This window comes from Patagioenas fasciata, chromosome 3, assembly GCF_037038585.1.
Source record: "Patagioenas fasciata isolate bPatFas1 chromosome 3, bPatFas1.hap1, whole genome shotgun sequence".
Taxonomy (NCBI): domain Eukaryota; kingdom Metazoa; phylum Chordata; class Aves; order Columbiformes; family Columbidae; genus Patagioenas; species Patagioenas fasciata.
The window spans coordinates 123,734,661-123,750,837 of record NC_092522.1 but is presented as its reverse complement, the minus strand read 5'-3'; the positions used below and the strand labels follow the sequence as shown (position 1 = coordinate 123,750,837).

The following is a 16,177-nucleotide window of genomic DNA, read 5'->3' as shown; positions in this document are numbered from 1 at the left end:
GTGAGCAAAAGGACACAACCCCAGAACCTCTGGTTCCTACAAAGCAGGAAACTTGTTTCACTGAATCTTCTTAATAAAGCGTTTGGTGTCGGTGCCAAGAAAAGGGATTGACGTGTTGTAAATCTGCATTCTCCCTGGAGAACCGCGCTGGCAGGAGCTTTTTCCTTCAAAGTGTAGATCGAGGTCAGCTCTTCAGGCGCATTTTCTGATGCATTTGGCTCCCCCATCTTCATTACCATAACTCTCAACCTCCTGGTGAAAGGGCTTGTGCTGTCCCCATCCCCACTCTGCTGATGCTGCTATTTTCCCCCAGCCCATTTGGGTTGAATTGGCACGTATTTGGGAATGATAGATGCTTTTCCTAAGAGCTCGTTCTTTGTCTCCTCACATTATCCAGCCCTCCTGAGGGCATCTTTCTGGGGTTTTTATCTGATGAAGATCTGACGTGAGCAACGAGGTCCCTGTTTTTTGCAGAGTTTGCGCTTTGCCCAGAAATCAATCCAGTTCACTAAGTTCAATTGTCAAAACTTCTCCAAGGGCATAGACATTCTTCATGTTCTCACCATCAAATTGTATGTGACAATTTAAAGCTGAAGTGTAAAGCCTCACTAGCAAGGAGATTGCTGGAAGATATTGATTTTACTGCATTTTTGTATTTATGTATAAAAACTTTCAGTAATGTATTGATTAGGGGAATTATTGCTGGGCAAACTTTAGATTTATGATCTGTCTAACGTTTCTAAGATCCATTTGGCCGACATAACTATGAACAACACCAGGAACAAATGGACTTGCATAGAGTTGTGGGGTTTTATGCTCCTTGAGTCAAAAAAACCCCTATGTTGTGGAACTGAATGGCCTTGAATTGATTTGCTGAAAGGAGCAGAAGCTTCTAGTGTGGTGTGTTGGGTGCTCAGAGGCATTTTAGGTCTTGCAGTTTGTCTTGAAAGTTTGCAAACTGTTTAGGAGGTTGGGAGATTGAGACATCAATGTAAAAAAAGGAACGGTGAGAAGGTTTGGTTATGGTACCTGTGTGGTTTTCTAGGGTGGAGGAACCCAATGAGGAGCAGTGGCTGGGACCCAAAGGCTGATCATTCATGAGGAGTTGTTGACATTTGAGAATGAGCATCCCAGGAAAGGTGGATTCCCCTGCTCTTGATGTCTTCACGTGGAGACAGGGTGACTTTCCAGCAGAGATGCTTCTGGTGGCCACAGCTCAGAGATGAGGTCTCTGTGACCTTGGTTGAAGACCTGGGAGGGGGTTGATGTAGGTGACTTCAAAGTCCCTTTTGGCTTGACTTGCTGCTCTCAGCCCCACCACCTGTCTGCGGTTGGTTATCCAGAAGTGGTTTAGATGATCATGCAGAAATTATTTAGAATCCAACTGGTGCCATGAAGTTCGTTTTTGTGGTTTTGTCCAAGTTGTTTCACAGCTGCTTTATGGTGCTTTGTGATGAGAGTCTGCCAGAGGAAGGGTGGTTGCTTGGAGTCCCCAGGTCTACCACACAGGGAGGTCTCAGAAGATGACCAAGATGACCTTCTCTGGCCTGTAAATCACTGAATTTGGCAACATGACGTGCCTCTTGTCTCTACATATAGATCTGTGACACCATAACATCTACTGGCTTTTTCCACCCAGCCCCACACATGGTGGAGTGTGATTAATTAGTTCTTGCTGAAGAGTCCTTGGAGATACCTGCAGCCGAGGACATGGCACAATGAGGTATCATTCAGCTGTATTTTAAGCGTGTGATGGATGAAGTCATGAAAAATGGCTAAATCTCACTTCATGCCATGTGAGGGAGAGGATTCCCTCGTTTCTGCAGCCTGGGGTGCAGAATATGTGGTCAAGATCAAAACCTGGTCTTGCCTGAGGAGGCACCACATTTGAACCGTTCTGGGGGACAATGACAGACAAGAAGAAGGTTTTGAATCTCAGCTCCATCGTTCCCACCTCAGGTCCCTGTCTGTGGGTCCTTGGTGTGGTCGCCCAGGGGAAAGCACAAGGATTGACAAGAACCACCAAGTGACAATCAGCTGCATCCTGAGTGCTGTAAATTGGGATAGGAAGGCATCCAAGGCAATAGTAGCTTTAAGTGGCTTCTGGCTTTTGCTGGCGCTAATGTGATGAATTGAACGTGTTTGTGAAGGTGTGGGGGCATCCATCTCCTTTGTACCATGCTTCTCTTCAGGGAGGAGTTAAATGCCAGTGCACTGATCTCTCTGTCCTCTGTGGTCCCCAATTTCAGACATTTCAGGCAGGATCCGCTTCACTTTCTCACTTGACAGTAGTTGCATCATGTTATTGTTCAGCAAATTACAGGCAAACAAGTGAATCAATAAAATTCGCTGGGTTTTTCTTTGGGATCTATCGATTCACAGGCTGCTTTATCTTAAATACTCCCAGCGGAAAGGCAGGAGTGCACCTATTTTCTGTGAAATGCAAAAGCACTTCCAGACCTGCAAAGCTTCAGCCGTGATGGAGCGACCTGAAACTTTCCCACTGCAGAACTTGTGCTGAGTTTTAACTCTTGTCCAGATCTTTGCAACATGAGAAGGTGGGTGTGACCCCAAAGCTCAGATTTGGGGAGCAGAAACAAGTTGGTGTTTGCAGACATGGGCCTCAAATCTTTCCTGAGAAGCTGAGTTGAAGACCCACGGTGAAGAGGAATCTGATAAATTCAAAGTGGTACCCACTTGCCGGTGCATCGGTGAGGCAGAGAGTGCTCAGCTTGGTGTTTCTCGCTCTTCTTTTGTCTTTTATCCATCCATCCATCCATCCATCCATCCATCCATCCATCTATCCATCCATCCATCCATCTTCAGCTGGCACGGCAGGACTTTGCATGGAAAGCCTGATAAAACAATTGACCATGAACTCAATGCAATGCCCACTAATCCTAATGAGTAGGACACCCCCCAGACTTCACCATAATCGGGCTTTTTGAGGAGATACCATCGTAACACGTGCTTTTTAGCAGAAGGCTAAATTATCGGAGCTGGTTTTAATAATTTTTAATAATTTTGCAAACTTTCTAGAAGGTGCAACCTGCAATGGGAGGAAAAAGTTGGGTGGCACAAGACTACTAGGAGAAACGGTGCTGCTTTCAGACACGCTCGTGAGGACTCCAAATCCATCTTAGATGTTGAGTTAGAGTGAGTGATGACCAGTTCCCAACTGGTCTAGGCTGGAATTTACTGGAGGGGCCCTTGCCTGTGTCAGAAACCATGAAAGCTTCTCTTGGGTGGTTTTTGCAAGTCCTTTGGAGAACCATTTGGGGTGGGTTGCTCATGTGCTGAGCAGGAAAGGAGCCAACCGGGTGTGGGAGGCAGAAAATTTCCTAAAGCATTTAACCACACGTATACTAAAGTAGATCATATAAATGCCACGATGCACTGGGTGATTAATTAGAAAATGGCTGAAAATTAGGGCTAATAGCTCTTGATGAAAGTGGTGAAGTGTGGGTGTCCCACTGGAGGCGTTCGGTGGCCCCACCAGCGTCTGCTTTGGTTTAGTCGCTGTATCGGTTTGACAAAGTGCTCTGCCAGTCCAAAGAATGTCGCTTCCCATCCAAAAAGTGTCCCTGAGTGGGCCCACATGTAGATCTGTGTTCCCTCTTTCTGAGCCAGAAAACTCAGTCACAGAATAGTTTTGGTTGGAAAAGACCCTCAAGATCAAGTCCAACTGTTCCCCCACCCCCGGCACTGCCCCCTGTCCCTGAGAACCTCGTGTCCGTCTGTCCAACCCTCCAGGGATGGTGACTCCAGCACTGCCCTGGGCAGCCTGTTCCAATGCCCCACAGCCCTTTGGGGAAGAAATTGTTCTCCAGACCCAACCTCAACCTCCCCTGGGCAACTTGAGGCCGTTTCCTCTGCTCCTGGCGCTTGTTCCTGGGGAGCAGAGCCCGATTTTGGTTGTTTCTCCATGCCCCCCACAGCAATTGACAGATGAAAGCACTAACACAGGCTTTACGCAGGAATTTAGTAATCCCAGCTGCCATGCAGATGCCCGATACAAATATTTTCCACTGTTAATGGTTTCGGTGTGGGCTTTTTTTATGTGATCAAATGTAATCTTATTTAATGGAGTTTTAATGCCGTGTCGCCTTATTCTTTCCACCAGGCTGGACTTTATTTTTAAATCAAAGAGAGATTGTTCAGAGAAGACCCAGAGAAACAACTGGAGGGACTGAACGGGATGGGAAGCCTGGGATAGACTGAGTGTCTATAGATCATCCAGGGCACGTGAAAAGTGTAAAAACAAGGGAGAGAAAGGGTCTGGTGTGGAAGAGGCTGTCAAGGAGAGGCACAGGCTGAGTTGGGGTGATCAGCCTGGAGAAGAGAAGCTTGGGGGAGAGCTTAGTATGGCCTTTCAGTGCTTAAAAGGGGCCGAGAAGAAAGATGGGGACAGATTTTTGAGCAGGGCCTGTTGTGATAGAACAAGGGGTGATGGTTTTAAACTAAAGGAGGGAGGTTCAGACATGATGCAGAAATTGTTTGTGCTGAGGGTGGTGAGAGCCTGGCCCAGGTACCCAGAGAGGTGGTGGCTGAACCATCCCTGGAGACATCCCAGGCCAGGCTGGACGGGGCTCTGAGCAACCTGAGCTGGTGAAGATGTCCCTGCTCATGGCAGGGGGAACTGGGGGAGCTGGGAAGGTCCCTCCCCACCCAAACCATTCTGTTATTTGATGAAATTCAGTCTGATCTTACACGTGTATGGCTGGGGATAAGGGACATCGCACAGTGTGGGGTTTGGAAGAGTTTTGAGAGAGGGAGGCATTGCAAATGAGTTGTGTCCAAGCCAGAAATCGTGGGCAGTGGCAGAAACAATTGAGTTCAGCTCAGTGCTGGAGAAACGCTGCGAGGGCCGCTTGTTCAGCAGCCGTAGGACAGACTGGCCGCGGCTGCCGTGTTCTTGGTTTGTTATTGCTGAACCACCCTCGGGCAGCGACCGCAAGTGCCGTCCTTACAGCTGGTACCGGGCATTGCTTTGGTTTGGCTTTGGCCATCTGGTGAGACGGGCAGGAGGTGACAGAGAGATGGGCTGGAAGCTGGAGTTGGTGCCAGGCTGATGCTTTTTGCTTAGAAAGCGTTTTCCCATCACAAAGCTGAGACAAAATGCTGGACCTTTGCGCAGCCCCGACCCCTAAATCTCTTCTCTGGGCATGTACAGCCACCGTAACTATTGTGTTCACCTCTTAGGTTGTTCGCACAGAGAAAAACAGCCTGAACAACCGGTTCCTGCCGTGGGATGAGATCGAGACGGAGGCCATCCTGTCCATCGATGACGACGCTCACCTGCGCCACGACGAGATCATGTTTGGGTTCCGGTGAGTACCCTCTGCGCATGTCGCTGTGGCACCCAAACTGAGGTTTTCTGCATCCAGGGTCTGTTTAGATGCAGCCCAACCTCGTGGCTAAAGCTGGGACCAGAATTAGGACCAGCGCATCCCTTCCCGTGGTTTCCAGCTCAGTTTCTTGGAGGAGGAATACACGCTAATGAACTGTTTAATGAGTGCAGGTGGGTGGGCTGATTTCAGGTTGTCCCGGCAACACTGATTCTCATGCTTCTTAACCTTGACTTTTTGACATTTGCTGTGCTGATAATGTTCTCTTAATGATTTTGGGGGGTGCGTGGCTTCCTAGGGTGGAAGGAAAGTGGAAAACAAATCCAAGAGGCTGTTACCTTCCATCCTTCACGTGCCCATGGCAAGGCCAGGACGTTTGCAGGACGCGATGCTCCTGTGCTTGCTGCTCGTTGTGACACTGGGATGTGACAGCTCTTTTGGTATTTTTCACTGCAGAGCATAGCATCATGGAATCGTTTTGGTCGGAGAAGACCAAAGCTCATTGAGTCCAGCCGTTAATCTCACAGTGCCAAATGTTTTAGCAGAAACAAGTCTGGTTTTGTAAACAAGCTCTCCTCATCTGTGATCCTTCACCCCTTCACAGTACATGTTCCAATCTGCGGTCGATAACAGGCAATGGACGCAGCATCTCCCTTCAGTAACCTAAATATTTCATTATCTTAACTGAAAAAAGGCTGCGGTTGCTCTTTTCTAACGCCCTACAGAACAGCTCATATGCAGCATGCAGCTCAATACCTCCTATTACATTTTCACACGTGTCAAACTGATGACTTCATCATCATCTTCTCTACCTCAACTAATAATTTTCCATATTATACCAAATCAGATGTTTTGCTGAAAGTCAACACCCAAGATACCGATTAACTTTCCTTTCTTTCAAAAATATGTAATGTAAAAAAGAAAGATCCTTATATTTAGGCATAGTACATTTATAAAGCATTTTATTCTGTTTCATCGAATCATAGGATGCCCTCAGTTGGAAGGGACCCACAAGGATCATCAAGTCCAGCTCCTGTCCCTGCACAGGACAACTCCATATATATTCCTCATATTATTTTTCATTGCAAATGCAGACAGATGTGGGCCAAGCGATTGCGCAGCGGTGGTTTCACATCTTGCCTCAGACCATTTCTTCTCAAGGCCTTCTGGGAGCTGACAAGGATACATCAAAATATCTAGATAATGTTTGCGTGAAGTTGCATGTTGATAGATAGGATTATTTAAGATTTTTAAGACTTATGGAAAAGATGGAAAAGGCAGACGTTGCACAGAAGAGCCTGGTGCTGGTTGCTCCCATTCCCACCCCCTTCTTGCTCCAGCATCTCCATCTTCCCTTGACTTTGCCCTGGTGAAAACCTTAATGATTTCAGGGCCAAGGAGGAAAGCGGTTCCGTGGGCTCCTGCTGTGGGAGCGTTTTGCAGGTAAAACCTCACCGACAACCAAGGAGGTGCCGGGGAGCGAGGACGGGACGAGGGGCGAGGATGGCATGAGGAGCAAGGGCAGCACGAGGGACGAGGACGGAATGAGGAGCAAGGGCAGCACGAGGGACGAGGACAGCACAAGGAGTGAGGACAGCACAAGGCGTGAGGATGGCACAAGGGGTGAGGACAGCACAAGGGGCAAGGATTGCACGAGGGGCGAGGACGGCACAAGTAGTGAGGACGGCACGAGGAGTGAGGATAGCACGAGAAGCAAGGACGGCATGAGGAATGAGGATGGCGTGAGGGGCGAGGACGGCACAAGAAGCGAGGACAGAATGAGGAGTGAGGATGACACGAGGGCAAGGACAGAATGAGGGGTGAGGATGGCCTTATTCTTTCCACCAGGCTGTCCTCACACGAGGGCGAGGACAGGATGAGGAATGAGGACGGCACAAGGAGTGAGGATGGCAAGAGGGTGAGGATGGCACAAGGGGTGAGGACGGCACCAGGAGCGAGCTCTGCAGCTCGTTAGGCCGTGGCTCATTAGCAGTTGGGTGCAGGGGTGGTAATTGCTCATCCCGGAGCAGTCGGTGAGGGGGTGGGACATGGGGACCAGCTCCCACCAAAACGTGTTGGCTCATGTTTGGGAGGAAGGTTAAAAGGCACAAAATGCCTGGAAACCCAACGAGCTCTTTGAAATATGAGAAACGAGGTGTTGAAGTAAATAAAGCATCGGAGTGGGTGTCAGGGCTCCTGGCTTCCCTTCCGTGCCCCGTTTCAGGCTCTTTATCTGAACTTGGCCTTTTTTTCCTCTTCTTTGGCCTCCGTTTGCCGCAGTGCTGCTGAGGCTTTCCCGGTCAGCGCTGGGGAGCATCAAACAAAAATTGGGAGTGCCGGGTGTTATTCTCACTCATTTCCCTGCTTACAAATGCCTTGTTCGCACAAAACCTCCCTGTGCTCAGCCGGGGACCAGACGGTGTCTGAGTGAACGTGGGTGATGGATGAACTGGCCCGTAACAACGGGTTTTTGTTGAAACTTTGCTTCAGGCTGGAATTCTTGGGGCCAAAAGCCTCCTTTTGCTCGGTTTTCTGCTCAAGAGCGAGGTGCCCAGAGCAAACCTTTCTGAAGAGCAACCCCAGCATGATTCTCTGGAAAAATCCTTGTTTTTGAGGCTGAGCTGGGGAGGAAAAAGCATCACATTCACAGGAAAGCGAGACGTGGGAGAAGTGGAAGGGAATGAGTAGTTTCAACTGTGACTTTTCAAACCCATCACTCTGGATTGGCAGAAACTGCAGCGAACAAGCACTCAAGGGGATGATGGTGCCTGGGAAGCTGCTGGGGTGTTTAATTACTTGGTTTTCTTTATCAGGTTATGGCGGAGTTTCATTAATTTGAATACGGCTCATAACAATAAACACATGGCGGTGTCAGTAAGTGCAAGGAAAGCTCAGGGCTCATGGAAGCTCCGTCTCCTCGACAGCCTCCGATCGCCCTCCGGCCATCGCTTCTGTGACTCCATGGGAAGGGGAACCCACATTCCCAAGGAAAATAAAACTGAAGAGGCCCTTTCTGCCTTAATTTTGCACCTGTGAAGAAGGAAAACCCTTCCGTGTCCAACTGGCACCCACTTGGGACTTGTTCATTGTGGCCCCAAGTCACCGAGTTTGGAAACGCAGCTCAGACACGACCTGTTGGGAGGTGGCATCGGAGGATCCGTGGGAATCCCGCACCCCCGCCCGTGGGTTTATTTCCCAAGCAAGGCATTAGACACTGACATTTTTCTTCATTATTCCTGGCAGCGCTGCAGCTGTCCTGTGGGATTCCTCCCGAGGAGATCAAGCTTCACAGCAGAATATTAAGTGAGCCCACGCGCTCACGTGTGAACCTCACGTTTTAATTCCCTATGGCTTGATTGCAAAGCTGTGTTAGGGTGAAGTGTTTTTTCCGTATGGACAGAGCCCGGGAAGCCTCTAGATGCCGGTTTGGGGTGGAAAACTGGCAGTTTGGCACTCAGGTCTTCCATTTGGAGACACCGGGGTCTTCAGCATCTCAGCAGGTTTCCTAAAGGGAGTTTGATGGAGGAAAGAGCTTCTGGGAGATGCAAAGTCTCGGGGGGTTGGGGAAGAAGCCAGGAGATGTTGAGTTAACCCCCAGGCCAGGTCTTGGCTGCTCTTGACTTTTTGTAGAGGAAGATAAGAGAGAAGCAGAATTTGGAGTATGTGTTGTGGATGCCCCTGCGTGGGATGTGGGGAGCTGGTGGCAAATGGAAGAGTTTCCCAACCCTAGTGAGTTAGAAAGTGCATAATTTTTGAGTTAGGAGTGGTTCCTCCATGAATAAACAACTTGAACGTGCCTCTGTACTAAACAACGTTGGTTGGTGCTCATGGCCGGGGTTGGAAGAGCTGACCAGGGGATGCTTTGGTTCACACCTGACAGCTTCTAACCTGTAACAAGAGAAGGTCAGCAAATTCTACCTGTCCGTTAAAGCCATGATTTCTGCAGTCGGTCCTTTATTGCAATACAATAGGAAAAAAATCAGAGTTATCTCAGGGAGAGGCCTTGTTCATGGGTCACTGGGGCAGCCGTGACAGCTGGTCGGTCCCTCCCACCGACAGCAGAGCTTTGGTTGAATCACATAACCATGGAGTCCCAGGCTGGTTGGGTTGAAGGGACCTCTGGAGATCCCCCAGTCCAACCCAGCTGCTCACGCAGGGTCACCAGAGCAGATCACACAGGTGGGTCCAGGCGGGTTTGAATGTCTCAGAGAAGGAGACTCCACACCCGCTCTGGGCAGCCTGGGCCAGGCTCTGGCACCTCCCACCAAAGATGTTTCTGCTCATGTTCACATGGAGCCTCCTGGGTTTCAGTCTGTGTCCATTGCCTCTCACCCAGTGGAGCTGGATGAGCTTGAACTCAACAGCTGACGTGAAAAGTCACCTTTAGCACGTTGGAATTTTATGCACATTTCAACATTTATCCTTTTTCCGCAGACCCCAAGGTATTTTGGCCATTCTTTGAACGAGCAGTAGCCCAACCTTTTCATGCGTAGGCATCTCCATCACTTGCAGCCCCGCCTTGGAAGCTGCTCCATTGGTGTGGAGGGCGAATCCTGTGCGCCGTGGTTGGGTTTGTGTCTCACCCAAAGCTTTTGTGTTCGCAGTGTCTGGAGGGAGGCGAGGGACCGCATCGTCGGCTTCCCCGGACGCTACCACGCCTGGGACATCCCCCACCAGTCCTGGCTCTACAACTCCAACTACTCCTGCGAGCTCTCGATGGTGCTCACTGGTGCTGCCTTCTTCCATAAGGTGAGATGTTGTGGCCACAAAGCCCTGAGCTTCCCCTTCCTTCTCAGAGCAAACGGGGTCTGCACGTTTGTGGGGTTGTATTTTTTCTTTAAAAGAAGCAATTTTGGAGCTCGCCATTGCTTTTCCTACGCTGCGTCTTTACTGTAGCATCTTCAGCCTTACAAAGTGTTACGAGGGGTAATTTGCAGGGAATTGGCCGGGGGGTGTGGGAGGCACTGGTTTGTGTTGGAAGGGAGCAGCGCAGAAAGTGGCTCCGTGACATTGTGCTTCTGTCCATGGGAGAGACAACGGTCAGTAAAGACACCTCGAGAAAAGGAGGGGATGTCTTTTTGTCCTGAGCCGTCGTGTCACGATGTCTGAGGTTACAAGAACCTCAGGACTCGATCAGCGTTGGCTTTGGGGTAGATTTGCTGCTACTGCAGGTACAATAGATCTGGGTGCAGGATTGATTCTGTTATGGGGGTCTCCGCTGCATCCTTGAGCTCTCTGCTTGGGACACCTTGGGCAACGTTGCGCCTTTTTGTCCCTCCCAGTACTACGCCTACCTGTACTCCTACGTGATGCCACAAGCCATCCGTGACATGGTGGATGAATACATCAACTGCGAGGACATCGCCATGAACTTCCTGGTCTCTCATCTGACCAGAAAACCTCCCATAAAGGTAAAGCGCTGGGTGGGAGTTTGTTCTGGGCTTTGTGTTTCTGGAGAAGCGGTGGGTTGTGCAGTGTCTTTGAAAGGCAGGTGGTGTTAGGAGGCTGATCTGCTCCGGGGGAAATAAATCACAGAAACACAGAATCATTTTGGTTGGAAAAGACGCTCAAGATTGAGTCCAACTGTTCACCCACCCCTGGCACTGCCCCATGTCCGTGAGAACCTCATGTCCGTCTGTCCAACCCTCCAGGGCTGGTGACTCCAGCACTGCCCTGGGCAGCCTGTTCCAATGCCCCACAGCCCTTTGGGGAAGAAATTGTTCCCACATCCAACCTCAACCTCCCCTGGCGCAACTTGAGGCCGTTTCCTCTGCTCCTGGCGCTTGTTCCTGGGGAGCAGAGCCCGACCCCCCTGGCTCCAAGCTCCTTTCAGGCAGTTCAGAGATCAGAAGGTCTCCCCTCAGCTCCTGTTCTCCAGCTGAACCCCCCAGCTCCCTCAGCCGCTCCCATCACACTTGTGCTCCAGCCCCTCACCAGCTCCGTTCCCTTCTCTCCACTCACTCCAGCACCTCAAGGCCTTTCTTGGCGTGAGGGACTCACTACTCCTACCAAAATCTGTCAGCTTGTCTCCTCCCCAGCCTCGAGGAGATGTTGTGTGTTCAAGAACACGTGAAAACTCAGTGCAACCCTCAGAACCAGCCAAATCCCACCACAGCAAGCCGATAAATTGGGGTTTGACTTACACTGCAGCTCAGCCCAGAGGCTTTCCCGGGTCAGCAAAGGCCCTTCCAAGCAGCTGATCACAAAAAGGCACATTTTCTTCTTTCCATACACACAGCACAGGCAGGAATGGTTTCCTTGCTGCTTTTGTGTAGCTTTCCAGAGCCATCCAGGCCCCTCTGTGTGTGGGGGCTGTTGGTCCAAACACGGCGATGTAGCTGAAACTCCCCTGCTCCGTGACAACACATCAGTGTCACACTTTTGAGCATGAATTTTGTTGCAGATCATTCTGCTCTTTATCGCTGCTGGCAAAGTGCTCTTTACAGCCCTGCATATGTCTCCCCATGGCAGGCCAGCTGCCTTGGAGATGGGTCTGGGCCATAAATATGATGGGTGGGTTTTTCTGTGTGATGTTTTTCCCATCTGGAGCTACTATGAAGTGGAGATTGTAGAGTTTGGTGCAGCTGAGAGCGGAATCAGGCAAAAACCAAAGGGGAATGCAATGGGAGGCCCGATTCCACACAGCAAAGGCCTTTCTGGACTTAAAAGGGCCCAGTAAGAAAGATGGGGACAGACTTTAGAGCGGGACCTGTTATGACAGGACAAGGGGTGATGGTTTAAACTAAAGGAGGGAGATTCAGGCCATACATGACGCAGAAATTGTTTGTGCTGAGGGTGGTGAGAGCCTGGCCCAGGTTGGGCAGAGAGGTGGTGGCTGAACCATCCCTGGAGACATCCCAGGCCAGGCTGGACGGGGCTCTGAGCAACCTGAGCTGCTGAAGATGTCCCTGCTCATGGCAGGGGTGCCACCGGGGGAGCTTTGAAGGTCCCTTCAACCCAAACTGTTCCGTGATTCCATCTGTAGCTGGCAAAAGGAAGGGATTTCCTTTCTCAAGGTCTTGTTTTTTCCCTCAAGCAGCTTCTCAAACCTTAAACCAGAAAAAAGTAACTAAGACTACATAGATCATCGTGTCCCCCTTTAGCCTTTGTTGTGACAAAGCTGGTGTGGACCGTATCCTTCTTTGCTGGGCCACCAGCCGTCCAGGAGAGCTGTGCAACCGTGTGACAGTGACCCTCCGTGTCCCTCTCTTGCCAGGTCACCTCCCGCTGGACTTTCCGCTGCCCCGGGTGCCCCCAGGCGCTTTCTCACGACGACTCTCACTTCCACGAGCGGCACAAGTGCATCAACTTCTTCGTGAAGGTGTACGGGTACATGCCCCTGCTGTACACCCAGTTCCGCGTGGACTCGGTGCTCTTCAAGACCCGCCTGCCCCACGACAAGACAAAATGCTTCAAGTTCATCTAGAAACGGGAGGCAGCCGGGCCCCCTCAACTTCATCCAGAGGGGAGTGAGGGCGCAGGTGGATTTTTGGCAGGGCTGAGAGTGCGAAACACCCCGTGCTACAGACTCCGGCCTCCCCCACGGAGCCAAAGGGACGCCCTGCACTGGGACGGGCGCGTTTCCCCCGCTGTCCCCGCAGCGACGCGGATCAGGATCTCACGGCTCCCGTAGAGACGCCCCCTGGGATCGTACACTGAGGAGTGGCGCGTTGGCTGGCGGCTCTGCCCCTCCGCTAGCCAAGGGCGACCATTCTTTTTAATTATAATTATTGTTATTTAAAATGAAAGTGGTTTAGATTTGCCGCGTGAGGCTTTTTGTTTTTCCCCTTTTTTTGCCCTCTACCCACCCACTTTTCCCTCCGGTTCTGTCTGTGCACCCGGGGGAAGCGGCGCGAGGCCAGGTCGGAGCTGTGACACAGGTTATTCCCAGCTCCGGTCACCTCTGATGTCCCCATCCTTCCTCCCACACACCAGGTCCTGGCTCATCTTGCCCTGTGGCTACTACTGAGGACTTCCAGGTGTCGTCTGGTGACGAGCTCTTTGTTCTGCTCCCTCACTCGAAGGGGGATGAGCAGGGGAGGATTTGACCTTGGAGGGTCGTTCACCAGCTCCCAGCCCTGCTCCAGGTCCCTGGGGAGTTTGGCCACTGCCGCCTCGTTCTCCGTGTCCTTTTCCACCCCGCACAGCTCGTGGCAGGTGCTGCTAAACCTCCGAAGATGGGAGCGTGTTGGGGGCTTGGGAATGACCCATCGCAGCACAGACGGGGCTGGCGATGCCTCGGCCGCAGGTTTCTACAGCCAGAGGCTGCTGTGGGGCCTCCTGGCCTTTTCACAAAGCGCTTTGGGGCTTTGCCTCCTCCTTCACCAGCCCCGCAGATCTGCTCCAGCAGCACCCGGAGATGGGCTATGGGAAAGCTGATAAAATAAACCAGTTTGCCAAGAGCATCCGAGCGTGGCCACGGTTGCTGAGAGCGACCCTGCGCGGGGCCCTCTCTGGAGGCGGGAATCGGGGTGTCGGCGCTTCTCTGGAGGTCACTTGGCATTTTGCAGGGTGGAGGAAGGAGAAGACACTGACCGGCAATCCAAAGTGAAGCACCAGCTCAGCCTGCGTGTCCCTTGTCCCCCCACATCGGGTTTGTCCCCCAGGCCTCAGCGTCGCTGCCTTAAACCCCGTCCCCTCCGCACCCGTGTCCTTGCTTTGGGCTGAGGGTAAATCCCACCAAGAAACGCCGCTGGGATCGTCACACGGGGCTGTTTTTGGAGCTGGTTTCTCTCCCACCAAAGCGAAACACCGTTGTGTCCGTGTCTGTGCTCAACGCTGCTCCGTTCTGCTTCGATCCCATCCCGTAGCAGGAGGGGAGGACACAGGTCACCTTCTCCGTGTCCTGCTCTCCCCCAGGTGTTCAAGGGCAGCCTGGAGAAGCTCTTGCCAGGCACACAAGATGGTGAAGCTTGTGTGATTCACCTCCATGACCCACAGCAGCAGGTCGCAGCTCAGCAGGTCGCAGCTCAGCACCCTGGCGCAGCAGCCGATGTCACCACCTGGTTGTGTCACCTCCGTGTCCCAGGAGGACCGGGACGGGCCATCAGCAGCTGCAGGATCAGCCCTGCCTGCACAGCACGGTTTGGGGTGTTAAGTGGCCTCTCCAACCACCTTTCAGCCATTTCTCGTGTCAGCCCCACGGGCGAGGGCACCAACCGCAGCCAAATACGTGTCACGGTATCATATCCTCCCCATATGTTTTTCCCTTTCCACTCTCTTTTAGTCCTGACATCAGCTGCTCAATGTGGAGCACGTGAAGTCTCATTGTCTTGGCAAATGCGATCGGAGACTCCTGCAAGGCTCCGAAACACCTGGAAGGGCGTTTTCTGCCCCTGCTCGGGGTGCAAACGTGGCTCTGGGCAACAGCCGCGCTGACCTCAGCGTCCCTGAGGGTCTGACCCTCCCGTCGTGGGTTTTAATTGTCCCCTCGTTACTGGTGGCTCGTTAGCAGCGATGGTCGCTCAGACAGGTCCCTGGTGTGGACCAAAGGTTCCAGCCCCTGTGAGTCCAACGGGAGCAGCTCTGCATTGCACTTTATTTAAATAGAGAGATGAGACGCTTCTCAACAACCTATTTTAAAAAATACATTAAGGGAAATTTTATTCTCCTGGTGAAAGATTTTAACACAGGGAGCTTGGAAGATAGGGATGTGACGTGAAATATTTGTGTTGCCGTTTGCCAAGCCCCTTGGCTGCGGTCGTTGCTGGTGGCCAGCCCGAGGTTGGGTTTTTCCCCCTTTCTCTTGACGTTTCAGTTCCAGGCTGGCTGAGATTTAAAAAATCCCCATTTTTCTTCCCCCCAGGCTCTTATCACGCTCAACTCTTACCCAAAGTGGTGCGTTGGTTTTATTTTTGGAGGATCCCCGGTGCCGCGACAGCCCAGGGTCAGGCTTGGAGCATCGATGGGATCGCTGTGTGCACCAATTCATCCTTGCCGAGCCCCACAAGGAGGAGGATTTGGGGGCGAAGGGTAAACGGGGTCCAAGTGGCTGCTTGGGGGGGACAGAAAACAAATGCCAAGAGCATCCCCATCCCCACCCGTGGGGCTGGTGCTGTCCCTCTGGCACCTCTGCTGCTGTGGCTTCTCAAATCCTCCCAAATGGCCCCCAAAACCCCTCCAGAGTCCACATTCATGGTTCACACCCCGACTTTGTGCTCCTGAGCCATCCCACGATCTGACTGTCCCCAGCTTTCCGAGGGGATGTGTTTCTGGACACCCTCCCACGCCACCTGTTGCTCTCCTGTGGTTTTCAGGGGGTCCCAGGGTAACCCCGAAGCTCAGGTGAGGTTCCATGGTTGGTCCCGGCTGCCCCAAGGAGACGTGAAGGTCTCTATGTGGCTGCCCCTTTTTCGGGAAAAGCTTCTTCCCCGTCGCCCGTTCCTGCTGCTCCAGCCAGGGGTGCAGCGGCGGTGCCAGATGTGCGAGGTCTTGCTCAGTTTGCTGTAAATAAAATGATCTGCGGTGACACGGAGCCCCCTGCGCGGTTCGTGCCGCACGGCACAGCCCTGCGCCGTGGTTGTGCCGACGGCTCCGTGAGCACAAAAGAGCAAAGAAACACTCCTTCAACACGAGCACAATGTTGAGATTTTTGTAAAAGGATCCAATAAATGGAGAGTTTAACTTGAGAGCGTCTCCGTGCCTGCTTTGCCTGGGGGTGCAGCAACCGGGTGGCTCCATGGCCCCCAGAAAGAAGCGTCGTCCCAGGTTTGCGTTTCCCAAGGGGGTAGGAGCGGGTGAGCTGGTCGGGAATGGTGGAAACCCCTCAGAAACGGCAGCACCTGGTGCTAAACCCAGCTGTACCCTTTGGGGAGCTCATGGTGCGGCCG

General features: G+C 51.9%; 1 protein-coding gene across 14 annotated transcripts in view; it reads left to right on the top strand.

Annotated features, from left to right (window-relative positions):
- The window catches only part of EXTL3 (exostosin like glycosyltransferase 3), a 159,470-nt gene extending 143,494 nt beyond the window's left edge, over positions 1-15,976 (top strand). For all 14 annotated transcript variants that reach the window (XM_065833539.2, XM_071807171.1, XM_065833546.2 and 11 more), the window contains 4 exons: positions 5,203-5,330; positions 9,953-10,097; positions 10,631-10,759; positions 12,565-15,976. In XM_065833539.2, coding sequence (XP_065689611.1) covers positions 5,203-5,330; positions 9,953-10,097; positions 10,631-10,759; positions 12,565-12,774 — 612 coding nt within the window. In that variant the 3' untranslated portion in view covers positions 12,775-15,976. The remainder of the gene's footprint in view (positions 1-5,202; positions 5,331-9,952; positions 10,098-10,630; positions 10,760-12,564) is intronic.
- Positions 15,977-16,177: the final 201 nt, after the last annotated feature.